This window comes from Schistocerca gregaria, chromosome 2 (assembly GCF_023897955.1).
Source record: "Schistocerca gregaria isolate iqSchGreg1 chromosome 2, iqSchGreg1.2, whole genome shotgun sequence".
NCBI lineage: Eukaryota > Metazoa > Arthropoda > Insecta > Orthoptera > Acrididae > Schistocerca > Schistocerca gregaria.
In genome coordinates this window covers 381,924,676-381,944,321 of record NC_064921.1, presented here as the reverse complement: position 1 = coordinate 381,944,321, position 19,646 = coordinate 381,924,676, and the positions used below count along the sequence as shown (strand labels likewise).

Here is a 19,646-nt window from a genome sequence, read left to right as displayed (position 1 = left end):
AAGAAGATTTTTGCAATGGCAAGAAAAGGTGTAAGGGGAGAACAGTACATAATATATTAACTTTGAAGAAACCTTTAACAGCCAAGGTTGCATTCAGTGCTACTTATTTTTAATGGACGATTTTAACTCTGAAGACAGTCTTATTCTGAACTTCAAAAATCTTGTTGTTATGTATTTGGACATACCTAGTTACATAATGCGCTTTTTAACTGTGCTGTTTTATTTGTAACAGACCTGTTTTTATTTTTAACAAACTTTTGTGTAATGTTCTACATACCATTCACTGTGACATCAACATGGCACGTATTGTACGGTCGTAATGGAACAGGACGCATGCAACAGGTCATCATGAACAATGAGTATTGAATAAAATCATATCTCTTAAAACTGTCTTTAAAGCAAATACAGATCAGCCCTTTTGATCTCTGCTCACAAGAAATTTCAAGAAAATATTAAAATAAGAAAATATTTTCTCAGTAAGGTGGCCTGTGAAACGAAGAAGTAACCTGTGTGATTCCATTGAAAGACGCAGAGAGAATGAGCGAAAGTGTCATATGAGCTGATTAATACGTTTGGTATGTACTCAACAAGTGTACAGGGATTGGACTGTATACTTCTAGACACTAACAAGTACGTGATTTTTTAACTTGTTTTGAGACAATAATTTTCTTGATAAGCGCAGCCACTTCGATGAGCAGTTTCAATGAAACGTGTGAATGGCGTCTTTTCTCTCCAAATTTTTAACAGCATTACAGGCTTGCAGTACACATTTTTTTAAAAAAATGTTGGGTGATTTTGCTAAATGGAAGCAAACTACAGGAAGCGATCTCTGCGAAGATAAGGAGAGAAATGGTCCTCTGGACATGTGGCCAGAAATGCGCTCCGAGTGAAGTACACCCATTTGAATGTGGTTATAAAAGAATGTTGAAATTTTAGGTTTCAGCAACTGAAAGCAAAGTCCCAAGCGACTGGAAAAACTACAAATGACTCCTGTAGATAAGAAGATTGTAAGAACTGACCCGTAGAATTACAGATCAATATCCTTAGCATTGATCTGGTGCAGAATTCTTGAACATATTGTCACTTCGATTACAAGAAGTTTTCTAGAGACGGAAAGTTTCTATCTGCAAGTCAGCACGTTTTTGGAAAGCATCCCTCGTGCGAAACTCAGCTTGCTCTTTCCTCGCACGATACCCTCGAACCATGGACGAAGTGCAAGAGGCAGATTCCATATCCCTAGATTTCCAGAAAGCGTTTGACGCGGTGTCTCACTGCAGACTGTTAAGGAAAATACAAGTGTACGGAATAGGTTCTCAGATATGTGTGTGGCTAGACGAATTTATCTGTAATAAAACTCAGCACTTTGTCAGCGACGGCAAATGTTCATCAAGGACAAGCGTCTCGTCAGAAGTGTCCCAGGGAAATGTGATGGGACCGCCGTTATTCTGTATATACACAAATGATGTGACGGAGAGGGTGAGCAGCAATCTGCGGCTGTCGGCTAACGGCATCGTGGTGCACGGGAAGGTTCCTTCCAATGACTGCAGAAGGATACAAGGTAACTTAGACAAAATTTATAGTTGCTGTGAGGAATCACGGCTTGTTATAAATGTAGAAAAAGTATGCTGATGCAGATGAGTAGGAAAAACAATCCCGTGCGTGTTGCTTGACAAAGTCACACCGATTAAATACGAATACCTAAGCATAACGTTGCAAAGCGATATGAAGTAGAACGGGCACGCAGGGATAGATATGAAGTAGAACTGGCACGCAAGGATAGATATGAAGTAGAACGGGCACGCAAGGATAGTAGTAGGGAAAGCTAATGGTTGACTTCGATTTATTGGGAGAATTTTCGGAAAGTGTGGTTCAGCTCTAAAGGAAACCGCGTATAGAACATTACTGCGATCCAGTATTGATTATTTTACGAGTGTTTGGTATCTCTACCAGGTCGGATTAAAGGGAGATATTAAAGAAATTCAGAGATGGGCTCCCATGCTTGTTACTGGTAAGATTGGTCAGCGATCGAGTATTACAGATGTGATTCGTGGACTAAAATGGGAATCCAGGGGGGAAAGGCGACGTTCTTTATGCTAAATACAAGGGCTGGAACTTTAATAGTAGGAACTATTTGTTTACAGGTTGTACAAAAAGGGTCAAATGGCTCTAAGCACTATGCGACTTAACATCTGATGTCATCAGTCCTCTAGACTTAGAACTACTTAAACCTAACTAACCTAAGGACGTCACACACATCCAGGCCCGATGCAGGATTCGAACCTGCGACCGTAGCAGCAGCGGGGTTCCATACTGAAGCGCCTAGAATCGCTCGGCCACAGCGCCCGGCCAGCTCATACAAAATAGATAGGTGTTTCAAAGTTTTATTGACCTTCAAAGTAGTCACCAGCTTTGTGTATAACCCGTTGCCAGCGAGGTGGAAGTCGTAGGATACTCTTAGCAGTGCCAGTTGTGTTGATAGTTTGAGCGGCGCGGTTTATTGCCAGACGAATTTGTAGCAGTTCTGAAGCGAATGCCGTGAACTGTTTCCTTCACATTAGAAATCGAGTAGAACTCACGAGGGCTCAAGTTAGGGGAGTGCAGTAGGTGATATAGCACTTAGCAGGCCTATCAGTGAAACAAATCAGTTACAGTTTGCACTGTACGTGCTTGAGCATTCTCCTGCAAAGTAATGGTCAGGTCCTGCAGAAAGTGTCATCACTTCTGTCTCTATGCTGTTCATTTTTGGAACATAACCTACGACCAGCTTAGAGTTCAACTCGATTTCCAAACTGAAGGAAACACTTCACGGTATTCGCTTCAGTACCGCTACAAATTCGTCTGGCAATAGAGAGTGCTGCTCGAACTGTCAACACAACTGGCACTGCTAAGAGTATCCTACGACTTCCACAACGCTGACAACGGATTATACGCAATGCTGGTTACTACTCTGAAGGTCAGTAAAACTTTGAAACACCCATCTATTTTGTACGAGCTGTAAATAAATAGTTGCCGCTATTAAAGTTCCAATCCTCGTACTTTTGAGAAAATTAGAGAATCGGGATTTGATGTTGACTGCACAACTATTCTACTGCCACCAACGTACATTTCGCCTAAGGACCACAAAGATAAGGTAATAGAAATTAATGATCATACAGGGGCTCATAAACAGTCGTTTTTCCCTTTCTCTACTTGCTAGTGGAACAGGAAGGAAAATGGTAAGTGGTGGTATAAGGTACCTTCCGCCATGCACCGTACGCTGGTATGCGAAATATGCATGGTTGTGGATACAGATGCAGAGCAACGCGACACGTAAGTGGGAATGTGCTGTCTGTTCTAGCTTCTTACGTCCAAGCTTAAGGTGGTACTGATTTGGAACACGATCACGTAAGAGCAATATTGCCCTCTGTACCACCAAAGGTATGTCTGCCAACAGTGGGTGCAGAGTGGCCTGATGGAAGTGTCTGCCGGGCGTTGTGGAAGGATGACCAGTCCCACATGGCAATCGGTAATTTTCTGTGCCCACACATCGAGGCTGAACCGGTGCTGACGGTCGCCGCCACCATTGCATGAGGATTCTGCATAGAGCACTGGTGAATGTTGAGAATACTGCTTCTCATAAAGATAACCTCGTCTGAGAATATGATGCGAGACAGCAATTCCAGCACTGTGATTGCCTGTGCGACGAGTCAGTGACAAAACCATCGCCACAAGGGAAGTCCATAGGTGGTAAGACCAGCACACATTGTAAGTGATCTGGGTAGTAGGAGTTTACACGGATAATGTTCAATATGGTCATCTAGCCTACCCTTTGCTGTTAGCAACCTGTCTGCTGTTGATACTGGAGTCACTGTAAAACAAGGGCAGCCAAGAATTCGGCTAGCGAGCTATGCCCTGTCTCGTGTGCCGTAGTGCTCAGCCCGGCTGCACACTTCCCCCACTACCATGCCACACTGTGTGAGCTCGAGGAGGCGGAAACTGTGAATCTGCCTTATTTAGATGGCAATGCAGCCGCACTGCTTGCAACTTGGTTTCGTATTTCTCAACATAGATCACAATCAAAACAAAATTTTATTATTACTTAATTATTTTTGGCACGCTGAAGACATATAACAATTTTTATCTGGTACAAAGTGACGGCATACAAACAGTTACAGACGATTTCACAGAGTTTCGCACTCAGTTTGCCACATAACCCTGATTCGTTTAGTTGGAAAAAGGTTTTTCATGCACATATGCTGATCGAAATATTTCATCACATTTGCAAACTCGTTATGAAAATGCATGAACTCTCCAAGAAGGAAGCAATGTAGAGGTATCGGATAGTTTTAGCGTACAAGGATTTGTCTTTAAGACAGGTATCAAATTGCAGATCAGTCAGTTACACCTGCATATGCACATGCACAGTGGCCCTTCAGGCCAGGCAGATGTAAGATTGGCGGTTTTTGTCTGAATTTGATCTTTCTATAACGCGATTTTCTTTTGAAACGCATCCGCATCAGATCACAAATAAGTTACTTCTTACCTTGGAATGTCTTACGGTGGGCAGTGTTCAATAAAGTCCACTTAAAATAACGGGCCGGCAATCCATTCTGGATGTTCTATTTTTTTTTTGTCTGATTTCTTGTCACATTCATAAATTCTAGAATTTCGGGTTTTTAAACTGGAAAAACGTTCCAAGCATGCCCCTTGATTTAACCGAGGTACTTTGGAGTAATATATAAAGTCTTCACACCCCTCGCTCATTTCCATCGGAAACTGTTGCAGCTAACAGAGGAATAATGCGTGTGACTTCGTAAATTTTTCTCTTCGCACCATCAATTTCTTCACGTGCTACATGCCTCCAGATTTAGTTCAAATGGCTCTGAGCACTATGGGACTTAACATTATGGTCATTAGTCCCCTAGAACTTAGAACTACTTAAACCCAACTAACCTAAGGACACCTCACAACACCCAGTCATCATAAGGCAGAGAAAATCCCTGACTCCAAATTTAGTACAAAGTGCTTTGTGATGTACAGAACAATAAATCCTGTCTGTCGGTGTTTGTAATTTTTTGCTCTTTCGTTATCAACTGAAGCTGCAAATTCTTTTAGCATAGTATTGTAATGCTTTTTATCACAGCAAATTTGAAGTATCCGTCGATTATGCAACTGAGTAACAGATACTGAGTCCACCCTCCTGTCATTCCCATTCATTTTTAAAGGTTCTTGATGATAGATCGCTAGACTGCCTTCTTATGTGTCGACAGCCAATGGACTTTTGAACGTCCTTGATACCGTGAACAAATAGCGATGGGTAAAAAAGTGCTGACACCACGATTCAGCCAAACTAAAGAGAGTTTCGCCGAGTGAAATATACCTTACAGCAATACTGAATGATATGTCTTGCTGTACCGGGTATTTCCGAGAATGTATGAGCAATGCCGAGCCGAGCTGCGCATGTCGTTCGCGCATCCGGCGCGTCTGCGATTTGGAACACCGTGACCGGCCCTGCTGTAAAAGATCTCTTATCTCAACTCCAAGTGGGTGAACCTTCATCGGAAAGCACTTACGGTCATATGCCCGTATGACCTTTTTGTACACCTGATACTCTCCGGAATCGTTTCCTCCTTTCTTCTCCATTTAGCAAAATCACCCTACATTTTTTTCTCAATTTAAATAAAAGAAAATTGAAAGTAGAAGAAAATGTCTGAGCTAAAAAGGTGAAAGCCACAATTGTAGCATATATAATTCACTCTTATAATGTTAATGTGACCTTTTATACTCAAGACATGCAGGAATATGATCGATTTTATTAAGAGTTTAACCCTGGCAATAAAGCTGACAGAAACCTTCTACTCTCTTGATGAGCATAAGTGTTTATCAGAAATCCACCAAGAACAAATTATTGTAGCAATAAGTACGCAGTTTCAGAGGACGGAAATATAGAACCACATATGTGTGTAGAAATCATTGTACAGTATTCAGACCACTAATATGTGTCTCATCCTGGGTTCCCGGGTTCGATTCCCGGTGGGGTCAGGGATTTTCTCTGTCTCGTGATGACTGGGTGTTGTGTGATGTCCTTAGGTTAGTTAGGATTAAGTAGTTCTGAGTTCTAGGGGACTGATGACCATAGATGATAAGTCCCATAGTGCTCAGAGACATTTGAACCATGTATCTCAAAATATTTATTCGTCGCTTTATTCATCATTGACAAATCTGAAAAGGCATTGCCAAACCAACACTTGAACGATTTACTGCAGTTACCGCCGTACTGTTCCATTACACTGTAATGGGCGCTTCCTTCAGTTGATTTTCGTAGCCCTGTTATTATGAGTGATTCTGTGCAAACAAGACCTTTTCAGTGTGAGATAAGATACAAATATAGTTTATCAATTGTTATTCTGTAATCGAATAATTAAATAAACAACGAAAACAGTTAGCTGTTACAGAGGATTGTTCCTGAAAAGCACACGCAACTTAAAAGATATTTAACTGTTTATAAGATATTTAACATTTTTATGAAATTTAAAAATTTTATTTTAAAAAATAATATATTTTCCTTTTCATCGATAACTATTCAAGAGATTTCGTCAAAATTTTCTCTCTTTAGTCTGTTTGCTTATCGTAATAATCTCTCATCATGTTTTTCTGATTATATCGAGTAGGAGAATTTTAACAAATTTTTAATTAAAATTACTTAAGTATAATACAAAATTCATGCAAAATTCGAAACACTTTGCCCCATATCTCATCTTACCCTCATAATTTCAGAATTTACTATTGAGACAACGTTTATTGAGTTTATAGAAGAACTGTATAAACTTCTTAATTCTAGCCTTCATAGTATCTGAGGTAAAAAGAAAATAATAATAATTTTCAGGGGATGCAGTTTAAAGCCAACTAATGTTTTATTCTTCTGTCACTTCTTCAGAAGGCCCAAGATTTGTACTTAGGGTCCTCTTTCCCTTCAAGGCTTCTGTTCTGGTTTCTTGTTTACTGCCTTCTTTCCTTTACCGGGTCTTCAACTGATTTTTCTGCTGCAGAGAGGCGCTGTAAATCAATTTTTCTCAAGATTCTTGTGTGAAATTTCATATCTTTCAGCCCATTGTCTCTAATGCCTTGATCCTTCTTACGTTTCCATCATTAAATACAAGAACTGAATCATACCTCGCAATCCTAACAGCTATAGCAGATGAAAAAATTGCAAAAGAAGAACAGCTTATTCATAAACAAAGCAACTGGATTGTTATCCTCTTTAAGACAAGGAACAGAGTCACACAGCATCCTTAAAACCAAAGTGTGTAAATCATAACCTTCTAGATATCAAGGACATAGCCAGGAATTTACGAAAGCGGGAGGGGGCGGGGGTCCGATTCGTTAAAGAGGACCTTAAAAAGACTCATGTTTTTCATTTATTCTGTAAATTTCCGTAAGGAATGATAAATTATTTTATTCGACAATGATCTCAGAGTTTTCACCAAGCGAAAATATAGTCTCGTTACTTGGGAATGCTACATTTTGGGAACCCACTAAGAATCAGTCAAGTTCTGATCTACCTTCACATTCCAATGTCATTTTACACTTTTATTCTTTCATTCCCAGTCTGAGATGAAATGATTAGGAATGAAACAGCGCTAATTTTTTGGAAGACCGTGGTTGTTACCGGCAGGGATTTTGGGATAAAGAGATATCTGTTCGATAGACGAGCTAGAACAATTTTTAGAGGCGAAAATGCAGAGGATCTGTAATTATTCAATCTTACGCTTTCCCAGATTTCCTCATTTAAGTATGCATCTGTTAATTCTTGTAATGTAACAAAGATCATTTTCAGAATGTCACGACAGACTAATGTTTGATCCTAAATGAGAACAATTTGGACTATTAGTTATTTATCACGTGGTTTTTAGTGGCGGCAGCCTCTGAAGTGATGTTCGGCTCCCCTTCGATATATCTTTCTTCATTTAAGCAGAGAAGCTGCATCTTTAAATGTACTGGAATCTTCAGGAAAGAAAGGTACTTGGAAGGAATTGGTTGTGCCGTAGAGTAAGGTACATGCCGTGAAATTTGCGTAAACTGAGCACTTGCATAAACTGAAAATGGGAAACCACAGAAAAACATTTTCAAGGTTGTCAGCCGACGGATTCAAACTATGTCGCCTTCCCCATCAAGGGATTGCTAGGTCAGTGCCTCGGCATGCAGACTACCACAACTCGGTGGGGAATTTGAAAAAAACTGGTTGTTGTATATTATTTTAAAATAAAATAAAATGTATTACAACGAAAGATTGCATTCTGACACTGCACGTTTTTCCTGTAATTGTGCATGTTCAATCATTATTTGACAGTACATGAATGTATGCATATTTAAATATTTAATTGTGCTGGGAATTGATTTGTTCAGTTATTACAGTATCACTAGAGCCTAAATAGATTTTGGGCGGAAGGTCGAGGGAGGGATGCAGAGTGCAGTTGGCTCAGACGAATTCTAGCCGTCCGCTGAAAAAAAAAAATCTTTTAGAATCGAACGAACTATACAATGTGCTGTCGTCACATACTGCTTCTGCTCTCTACAAATACCTCGCCACTGTTACGTGTCGCAACTAGTTTTCACAACTGAACACATCCATCACTATGGACCAGGTTGGGTGATATTTTGGCATGTGGGCTACTAATGACAAAATATAGAGCAATTTTCTTAAAGAAATTCAACTATTGCTGTATGGGCAATATTTTCCCTGATCAACGTGATTTTTGAACGAAGCAGGCAAATATAGACTTTTTTTATGCAGTGGTTTTAATTTAATGCTTTTTGTATGATATTTACCGCTACGCTGTCTTGTGAAATACTGAAATATTGCAACCCTAAAATTCTACCAGCTCCCACATAACAAATTCAGTGTTAACATTAAACTCCTAGAGACCGATAATTAGGCAGTTATAGTAGTGCATACATAGTTTTAACATACCATAACGCAAGCAGACGGATCAACATTGGTTTTCTTCTGCGTTCTTGTTACAAACTTATACAAGATTAGAAACTATCACAACAGCACACAGCACAAAAACAGTAAATGGTAGCACTTACATAAAAAATCAGCTGCAAGTAAGAACTGAACTAATTAAAAAAAAGCAGCAGAATTCAAGCAAGGCCAACAAGTGATCTTGGTTGATATAGGGTTGGCGATAGCCGATAGTGCTACGGATGAATAGACAGTTTATATATGTTGTTGCCCTTGCTGACTATGGATTTTGAGTATCCCTTTTCGTAGTATGATTAAGAATCAAAATATCTTCCAGCTTCAGTACATGGAAAGTAGGTCGTGTGTAATTTCATTTAGATGATACGGGGGGGGGGGGGGGGAATTTCAGACCCCTGGAACCCCAATTGGCCATCTCCTTATAGAAGTACCTGTCCAAGTTTCCTTCAAAGTAATCCACGGAATCGTTCTTCACCGAGCTAGTATTGAATTGTTGCTTCAAAAAGTGTGCGTGGCAGGAATGTCGCGTCACACAATTGCTTTTCATTCACTTTGGATGTGCTTTCATCAATGGAACTTTGGGAACTTACAGTCCACGAATTCTATTAACATATAAAAAATAAATTGAAAATTGACATTTTCGCTCAATTTCATGGACGTATCTCCTTATTTCAGTAATAGCAAGTAACAAGTAGATTGTCTGTCAGCACCTAAGATAAATACGACTGTTATGATTGAAACTTGGTAGAGCCGCGAAAGCCCGCGAAAGACAAAGGTCCCGAGTTCGACTCTCGGTCCGGCACACAATTTTAATCTGCCAGGAAGTTTCATATCAGCGCACACTCCGCTGCAGAGTGAAAATCTCATTCTGGAAACATCCCCCAGCCTGTGCCTAAGCCATGTCTCCACAATACCCTTTCTTTCAGGAGTGTTAGTTCTGCAAGGCTCGCAGGAGAGCTTCTGTAAAGTTTGGAAGGTAGGAGACGAGATACTGTCAGAAGTAAAACTGTGAGGACGGTGTGTGAGTCGTGCTTGGGTAGCTCAGTTGGTAGAGCACTTGCCCGCGAAAGGCAAAGGTCCCGATTTCGAGGTTCGGTCCGGCACACAGTTTTAATCTGCCAGGAAGTTTCATATCAGCGCACACTCAGCTGAAGAGTGAAAATCTCATTCTGGATTGTTATGATGCTGTCCTGTCATAGAGACCTCATTCACACATACCATTGTTAGTATCTGGCGAGATGGTGCGGTGGCACACAAAAACGCATCCTAGAAGTCCCACCGCAGTAATCTAGATTTAAGTTCTCAGTGATGTCCCTAAACATCGAGATGGTTTCTTTGAAATTACAATGTCGATTTCAAACCCACACTTCCACATTTTGCCTCTGAAGCCCTCGTCGTTGACTGTATGTTAAATGTTCGTCTTTCTTTCATCCTTCAGCCGCAGGGTATTACGAGCGGGAAAAGCAAAATAAATCAGTAATAAGCATGCTGTCCGTAGTCTCCCTAATTACACGATGTGTGAGAGAACATTAATGATACTGACAACATTGCTACCTTTGGTAAGTCGAAACAGGCCTACGGAGAATATTCCTCATGAAGAGTGCAAATTTTTCACTTGCACAACTCATTTTTGGAAGGCCGAGAACCCGTTGAAGATATACCTCGCCCAGAGAATCCTTGCGATCGGACGTGTATATGCTTTTGTGAGATCAGACATACATTTAATAATAACGATGACAAGTGATCTATTAAACTTAAACACTTTACCGTATACATCAACTCCCAACAGAAGTATTGTACATGAGAAACGTTTGAGCAAAAATGCTGCCGAAAAACCTCACAATTGTAGAGGAGGACAGTCGAAGACACCTGTGCGTTGATCTTGAGCGGATTGCTAATGACCGAAAATGGTTCAGTCGTGTGATGACATTTGATGAATCCTGGATTATTGTCTACGATCCTGAGACAAAGCAACAAAATGAGGAGTGGCATTCTGAGACATCCTCTCGAACGAAAATACCTCGAATGAGCAAATCAAGGAACTAAACAATGCTGATTTGCTTTTTTGACAGTAGGGGTATCGTGCAAAAAGAATTTGTTTCTCGTGGACAAACTATAATCCAAGTATTATACAAAGTCATCCTTAAAAGACTTAGGAAAAGGGTGAATCGAGTGAGATCGGATATTGCTGCCTTATGACGACGCCTCATGTCACACTTCTACTTCAGTCACGGAATTTTTGACGTTCAAAGGTGTTCATGTTGTCGCACAGCCCCTTCCCCCTTCACCCCCACACCGCCCTATTCACCTGATCTGTGATCTTGTGACTTTTTTTCTTCTCCCGAAATGGGAAAATGTTTTAAAAGAACGTCGTTTTTGGCCTCTGGAGGATATTCAAAGGAATGTGACCGACATGTTAAATGTCCTAAAAGCTGATACCTTTCAGTGCTGCTACCAAGACTGGGAACAACAAATCCACCGGTACATATGTGCCGAAGCGAGCGACTTTGAAGGTGACAACACGGTTCTTCGAAAAAAATAGAAAAATTGGTAGATAAAAAAATAAGTCTCCTTACTTTCATCACACATCTCGTAAATAACATCAAAATTTTATATAACACCGATAAAAGTTTCTTCTACTAGCTACACACTCCATTTACAAGTGAGAATATAGTCGAACCACAATTAATATATGTTGCAAAGGCAGTCAGTGCATGTAGCCAACGACCATATTCTCGAACACCTCATCGCAAACAGTAACTGTATCACTTGTATTGGCTGTCCTCCCATCATTTCTAACTCACAACTGTAAATGTTGTGATTTTCAGTCTTAACTCGTTATCCACAGTTACATTAGATAACTATGCCCATGAGTGTAATGCATCACACGCTACTTATTCATACACCAGCTATATAACACTTCTAAATAAATTCATTGCCAAGCGGCTTTACAAAGACCTCCGTATTTATTTTTAAATAGTGCTGTCCGTTTTATTACATCTGCTAAAATATACGCATTTGTGAGTGGAAACTCTTATCTGAGGGTGCGATTTATTACAATTAACCGAAACGAAATTTCGACTACACGGTACACTTTGTTCCGAAGAGATTATAAAAAGATATCTAACTTTTATGTTTTATGTTAATATCCTCCAGGTGCAGGCCATCTTGCCGACTTAGTGACCATGTTCTTTACGACTATACTTGATCCTACATCGGATGCGGCTGTTCTCAGGGACCAGATGACTGCAATGTGGTCTAATTTTGCGAAGTACGAGTAAGTATAAGTTTCTTTGGTCTATTTTTAGCATCTTGCAATACTATGAATATGTCATTAACAAATAGGTATCTGTACCATAGCCGGCCGTTGTGATCGAGTGGCTCTAGGCGCCTCAGTCCGGAACCACGCGGCTGCTACGGTCGCAGGTTCAGGCTCGAATCCTGCCTTGGGCATGGATGTGTGTGATGTCCTTAGGTTAGATAGTTTTAAGTAGTTCTTAGTCTAGGGGACTGATGACCTCAGTCCCATAGTGCTTAGAGCCGTTTGAACCATTTCTGCACCATAAACATCAGCATGCTATAGTTGCGTTCTTCGGCAAGTATGAATCCGAGGACACAAGCTCCAGAAGGGCACAAATACCGTATTCTATAGTACTAATGTCAGTTTTGATAAGAATTTCTAAAAATCTGTAGGAACATATACCGCTGGTTCACGTTCATTGCATAACAACTAAACTGAGGTGACACAAGTCGTAGGACAACGGTGTACACATACACAATTGGCGGCAGTTTCGCATACACAATGTATAAAAGGGCAGCGTATTGGTAGAGCTGTCATTTGTAGTCAAGTGATTCATATGAAAAAGTTTCCGACTTGATTATGGCCGCACGATGGTAATTTTAACAGAGTTTGAACGGCGGAATGGTAGTTGGAGCTAAATGCATGGAACATTCTGCTTCGGAAATCGTTACGGAATCCAATATTTCGATATCCATAGTGTCAAGAATATCCTGGGAATACCAGATTTCAGGCATTACCTCAAGGCACGGGCAACACAGTGGCCGATGGCCTTCAATTAATGACCGAGAGCAGCGGCGTTTGCATAGAGTTGTCAGTGGTAACAGTCATGTGTGAAATAATCGCAGAAATGAATGTGAAACGTGCGAGGAACATATCCGTTAGGCTCCATGTGCCGTGACTAATGGATACGGATGAGGGAACCAGTCCCATTGGCTGCACTGAACTTGAAATCAGCCGTTTAGATTGTTAACTGTGGAGTTACGTTAAAAATATACTTTCTGTCCACAAATTTTTGAGGCTGACATCATTCCTGGAGTATGATCGGCGTCAGCCTAGTAACTGCATTGGCAGCTTGAACTAATAAGTACAAACAACAGGCGTGCAATCGATCAGTCGCTTATGACAAGGCAAAGGTAAGTAGCGGACGTGTGACCATAGAGTGTGAACACTGTTTCTCATTATTCAGAATGGAGCAACATCTGCAAAACAGGACTTCAAGACATTCTTCAGAATCTTTGGAAGACGAGAAAAGTGTGTGGAAAGTTGACTCCAGAACAAAAACAACGACGTGCAGATGCGTGCTGCGACTTGAATCAAATTCAAAATGCAGACAATTTTTTCTGGACAATTACAATCACGGGTGGATAGACTTTTAGTAGTCAGTACAAACCTACCACAAAACGACGTTATGCAGAAATTCACATGAAGGATCAACAATTTGGCGACGTAAGCGACATTTGAGCCAGTTGTGAAGTGCGAGTTGAACAGCATGTCAAGAGTGTTCTTTTCTGAGAGCTTCACATGGTTGTGTGAACGTTCTGTGCGCTATACTCAAGAAGAGGGACACTATTTAGAACATTTAAAGTGTTAGAGTTGCTGCTTACCTATTCTGTGTTTTTCGTTAATCCAGTCTTGAAACTTTTTGGACTAACGGAGTACACTTCTAAGTAAGAGACACTTCAACTTACGGAGGAAGCCCTAGAAACCATTTGACACCGTTTGCGCGGCATTCAAAGAGTCCATCAGCGCATGGTCTGTAAGGGCATATGAGTGTAGATGGGAACAAAGGATATCTTGAACATTTGTTATCTACAGAACATTGTAATATTTTCTTCCTAAAAACACTTAAAAACAAGGAATATTTCCACGTATGCTTATACTGAAGACTTTTCTTATTTTGGCATGAGGAATTTGACTGTAAAGTAAGAAACTATACGCTGCCTGATAAAAGAACGTGAGGAGGAAATGAAATGCAACTCCACGGGTTCAGAGGGTGATAATGCTTCGCTGATTTGAACATCGAGTCAAATTTAGAACGAATGCAGTATGAGCCCACTTGTCAGTATGACGACCTACCCCATTTAACGTGAAAGCATTCACTGATTCTGTTGGGAAGAGAGTCATGAAGTCGTTGAACCCCCTCCTGAGACATAGGTCGCCCACAACTGATGTATCTGCTCACAGACATCCTGGATACTGGCGTTGAGACGGAGTTGACGTCCGGTATTATCCCACGCATGCTCCGTCTGAATTAGATGTGGAGATCTTGCTGGTCACGGCAGCAGCTCAGCATAACGCATACAGTTCTTAGAGAAACGTGCCATGAGAAGGTGCGCAACGCCCTGTTGAAAACTAGCATCATGATTTATCGCATGAGAGGTAACACGTGAGCATACAAGATGTCCATAAAGCACATTTCTGTCGTCCAGATTCCCTCAATCATTACCGTCGTACCGGATGCTTCTCAAGCCATGAAGTCAGGAATAACATAAAACACTGGAAGATTGGGACTTTCCCCCAGGTCACCGCGCTACCCGCCGATGAATCTCATCCGCCGTTCATTGTAGAACGTAAGGGGACGCGATTAATCGGCAGTCCATACATGGCAGTCACGGCACACTGCAAACGCAGCCGTTTGGCTTGTGGCGTTAACAGTGACGTACACATGGGGCAGTGCTTCCCAGGACCGGCTGCTGTTAGATTTTGACCAATGGTACGGACTGACACAGAATGCTATCGGATGGAATACGCAGCCGTGAGGAAGTTACGACATCTTCGGCACCCAATACACCTATACACCTATGCTCACTCGTGGTGATGAGACATAGGCGACCGCAACTTTTACGACGAGTTTGCCTATCCCCACCTTCCTAAGCACTCCAACCTCTGGCAATTGTTACATCGGAACGCCCCACAAATTTCGATATTGGATGATTCTACCAGCTGTCCAAATGGAGACCCACAGTGAAGCTCCTTTCAAGCTCTGACTGATCATAAAGCTGCTTGCTCGAGTGCACCACATCTCTGAGTTTTCACAGTGATCACTCAACATGTGACTTTAACGTCGCTCATGCACTGAAGAGGCAAAAGAGATGTGATACCTCCTAATATTGTGTAGCACCTTCTCTTTCAGGCATAATGCCGCAACTCGACGTTGCATCGACTCAAAAAGTCGTTGGAACTCCCGTTCAGAAATAATGAGCCATATTGGTTCTATAGCCATCCATAATTGCGAAGGTGTTAACAGTGCACTATTTTGTGCAAGAACTGACCTCTCGATTATGTCTCTTAAAAGTTCAGTGAGATTCATGTTGGGAGATCAAGGTGGCCAAATCGTTCACTCGATATGTCCAGAATGTCCTTCAAATCAATGGCGAAATGTTGCCCAGTTAAATCGTTGTTTGGGAATATGAAGTGCGTGAATACACATGGTCTCCAGGTAGCGGAACATAACCATTTCCAGTCAATGATTGGTTCAGTTGCACTATGTTAACACAGCCCACAACATTATGGAGCAACTATCTTCTTGTACAGTGCCTTGTCGACAACTTGATTCCATGGCTTCGTAGAGTCTGCTTCACATTCGATATCTACCATCAACTCTTACCAAATTAGATCGAGACTCATTTATCCAGGCTATGGTCTTTCAGTCGTTTCTGGTCCAACCAGTATTGTGGTCAACAAGCGAGAGGCGCTGCAGGCGATGTCACGCTGTTAGCGCAGGTATTAGGGGAGATCGTCTGCTGCCTCAGCCCGTTAAAGACAAATTTTGCCGCATTGTCCTAACGGATACGTTCATTGTACGTCTCACACTGATTTCTCCGTTATTTCAGGCAGTGTTGCTTCTCTGTTAGCAGTGATAGCTCTACTCAAGCACTGTTGCTCTCGGTCGTTAAGTGAAGGCCATGGGCCACTGTGTTGTCCATGGTGAGAGGTAATGCCTGAAATATAGTATTCTCGGCACACTCTTAGCGCTGTAAATCTCGGAATATTGAATTCACAAACGATTTTCGAAATGGAGTGTCTCTAGCGTAAAGCCCCAACTACCACTCTGCGCTCAAAGTCCGTTAATTCCCGCTCCGCCAATGCACTGCCCTTTTATACCCTCTGTTCGCGATACTACTGCCATTTGTATTAGTGCTTATCGCTTATGACGTTTGCAATCTCTGCGTATACCCTGTCTGAATTGGTGACAACACTGACTACGATCAAAACTAATGCACCCTGGTGGTCATTCTACGTGTAACAGAGAATTTACATATTCGCCGATGGTGTAGATGTGTTTGAAGTTACTTTGAAATCCATTGATTTCTTTTCTATACTTAACTATTTTGTCGGGCGGTGTATTTCAGATACACCGCGTACATCCGATGCGAAACATAACTTCACGATTCGTTAATGTTATTGCTTTTGTTCCAGTGATCCGACTCCAGAGCTGAACTCACTTCTGACGGAAAAATGGGAGACTTACAACGAATCGTCGGCTTTCTACTTAGAACTAGCAGCTCCTCTGAAGCCACGAATGAGATTATTTGAGTCCTATATGAACTTCTGGCACAGTCTATTGCCACAATAGGTGCAACAACTTGAATAAAAATTTTGTGGTACATTACTCATTCTGAATTGATCATCTGTGATAACCACCGAACACTGTGCTACAGTGTACACGTTTGGTTCACCATCACCCAGTGTAATACTCCATTTTCTTACTATTAAAGCATTATAGAAGACACACTTATTCTTCCACTGCTTATTTGAACTAAAACCCTGTCATACAACAATTGCAGTAAGATAAACATGAAATGAGCAGAACAGATTAATTCCTCAAATATCTTTGTCTCTGATCCACATAATAATATAAGGATTAATTCCTTGCGTTCACATAAACATATTTCTAGAAATATAAGTGCTCAAGTAAGTACCGTTTCACGCGAAAATGTTTCCTTCCGTTCAGATGCATATGTTTGTAGAAGTATATAAGCGCTTATGTAAGTATCTTTACACGAGGATCGTTAACATAAAGAGAATTCAGGCACTCATACACCGACGGAAAAAAATCTCAACACCAAGAAGGAATTGCGAGACATGAACGAATGTTGCTAGGATAGCTTCTACAGACGATGTATAGTCAGATTATATTCTAATAGTGTCACTATGAAAACACAAATCAGATTTGCTTCAGTTACATGGTGTAGCGGTTATGAGCGTTAGTCACCTTTGAGATTGAACGTGGTGACTAGGTCTCGTCAAGAATGTCTTTAATGCGACACTGAGTTTGAACGAGATTGTGTAATAGGGCTATAAGAATTTGAACGTTCCTTCTACGACATTGCAGAAAGACTTGGCAGGAATGTACATGACTGCTGGCAGCGGTGGTCACTAAAATGAACGGCTGTAAGAAGACCGGGCTCCGAACGGCCACGTAGAACTACCGATAGGGAAGACCATCGTGTTCGAGTATGACTCTGGCGCATCGTACTGCACCTGCAACAGCAATTTGAGCAGCACTTGGCAGCACAGTGACACAACGAACTGTTGCAAATCGCTTACTGCAAGGACAGCCCGACCAGACGCCCTGTAGCGTACATCCCACTGACCCCAAACCACCGCCATTTGTCGCTTCAGTGGTGTCAAGTGAAAGCTCACCGGAGGGAAAGTTGGTGGTCTGTTGTGTTTCCTGGTGAAAGCTGATTGTACATTGATGCCAATGATGGTCGTGTGCTGGCCAGGAGGAGGCCAGTTGATGACTTGCAAACAACCTGTCTGCGTGCTAGACACACTGCACACTGGACCTACAGTTGGGGTTAAAGTATGAGGTCCGACTTTGAACGACTTTGAACGACAGCAGAAGCACTCTCGTACAGTCACTCTGACTGAAAATCAGTATGTCTAACTGGTGATTCAATCTGTTGTGCTGCCGTTCATGAATAGCTTTCCAGAGGGCTTTTTCCAATAGGATAATGCTTGGCCACATACCACAGTTGGAGCCCCACATATTACCTCGGAATGGTCGAACACCTCTCTGTCTCGAATACAACACATATGGGACGCCATCGGATGACACTTCTGCGCCATCCAGAAACAGAGTTAACCGTCCCTTTATTGACTGACCGAAATGGAAAACACATGGAACTCCATCCCACAAACTAACATCCGACACTTGTACAACACAATGAATGCATCTTTGCATGCTTGCTTTCAACAGTCTGGTGGTTATGGCACATGGGATATTAATGTACCAGCATTTCACATTTGCAGTGGCTTATTTCACAGCTACATTAACATGTCATCTTGCAAAGTTAATTTCTTAAATATGTTACATAGACAAATGTATTCCTGAAATGACATTACTGTACATTAATCATCTATTGGTATTCCGATTTCTTCTCTCATTGTATTTACTTGCGCAACAACAATCTCTAATTGCTCAAATTCTTAGATTGTTGTCGTGATTGTACATATCCATGTACGTCTGAAGAGGATAATTTTATAACTGTTGAAATCAACCTCGAGGGTTGTTAATATTATAACTGCAAATAGTTCGCAGATTTTCTCAACTTATTCATAGATTTATATACAGAGTGTTTCACAAATCATGTTACACGCTTCAAGAGGTTGGGGAGGGGACTTAGTAAATCAAGTTTTACGAAGGAAGCCATGTCCGGAAAGGTTCCACTTTACAAGGAAAACAATGTGTCCAGATTTCATTCCTATTTTCTGTAATATTGCAAGAGCAGTTCGATATGACAACCACGATGTTTGGTGCACCTGCATAGCAAGTTGGCATAAACTCGGTACATTATGCATGATGCATATTTAATCACTGCTGCAGGAGCCATGATCCGTGCAATTAGATCTTCCTCCGACTGGACAGGGGTCACGTAAACAAGACTCTTCAGGTGACCCTACAAGATTAAATTTGGGGATATTGGTGGCCAAGCATGTGGTCCACCTCAGTCGATCCAATTGTCCCCATAGACTGCATACGTGTGGTTTCGGACGCGACCTGTGAAATGCCATCATGATGGAACCACATTTCGTGCCGAATGTCCAACAGCACATCTTCCAAATTCTCCATCAGCACTTGATGTAGGAAAATCAAGTAGCTGGCACACGTTAGGTGTGGAGGAAGGACATACGGCCCAGTCACATGATCATCACAGATACCTACCCAGAACTGATATCTTAGGTGTGCTGAAATTTGTACAAGTGGCTTTAGGGCTTTCTTGATATCAAATTTAGCTATTTAGAGCGTTCAGGACATGTTTCCTATTGAAATGCACTTGGTCAGTGAACAAAATACGAATTGGCAACAGGAAAACCTATACAAAGGTGTAAAAACCAAGTACTGAATTTGAGATGTGGCACAAAATACGTCGGGAG

At 41.4% G+C, this 19,646-nt stretch overlaps 1 protein-coding gene across 1 annotated transcript in view; it reads left to right on the top strand.

The window, feature by feature from the left end:
• LOC126320681 (esterase FE4-like) overlaps positions 1-16,875 on the top strand; it is a 68,408-nt gene extending 51,533 nt beyond the window's left edge. The window contains exons 10-11 of the mRNA XM_049994087.1: positions 12,119-12,239; positions 16,683-16,875. Of these exons, the coding sequence (XP_049850044.1) occupies positions 12,119-12,239; positions 16,683-16,839 (278 nt within the window). The 3' untranslated portion in view covers positions 16,840-16,875. The remainder of the gene's footprint in view (positions 1-12,118; positions 12,240-16,682) is intronic.
• The last annotated feature ends 2,771 nt before the right edge of the window (positions 16,876-19,646 follow it).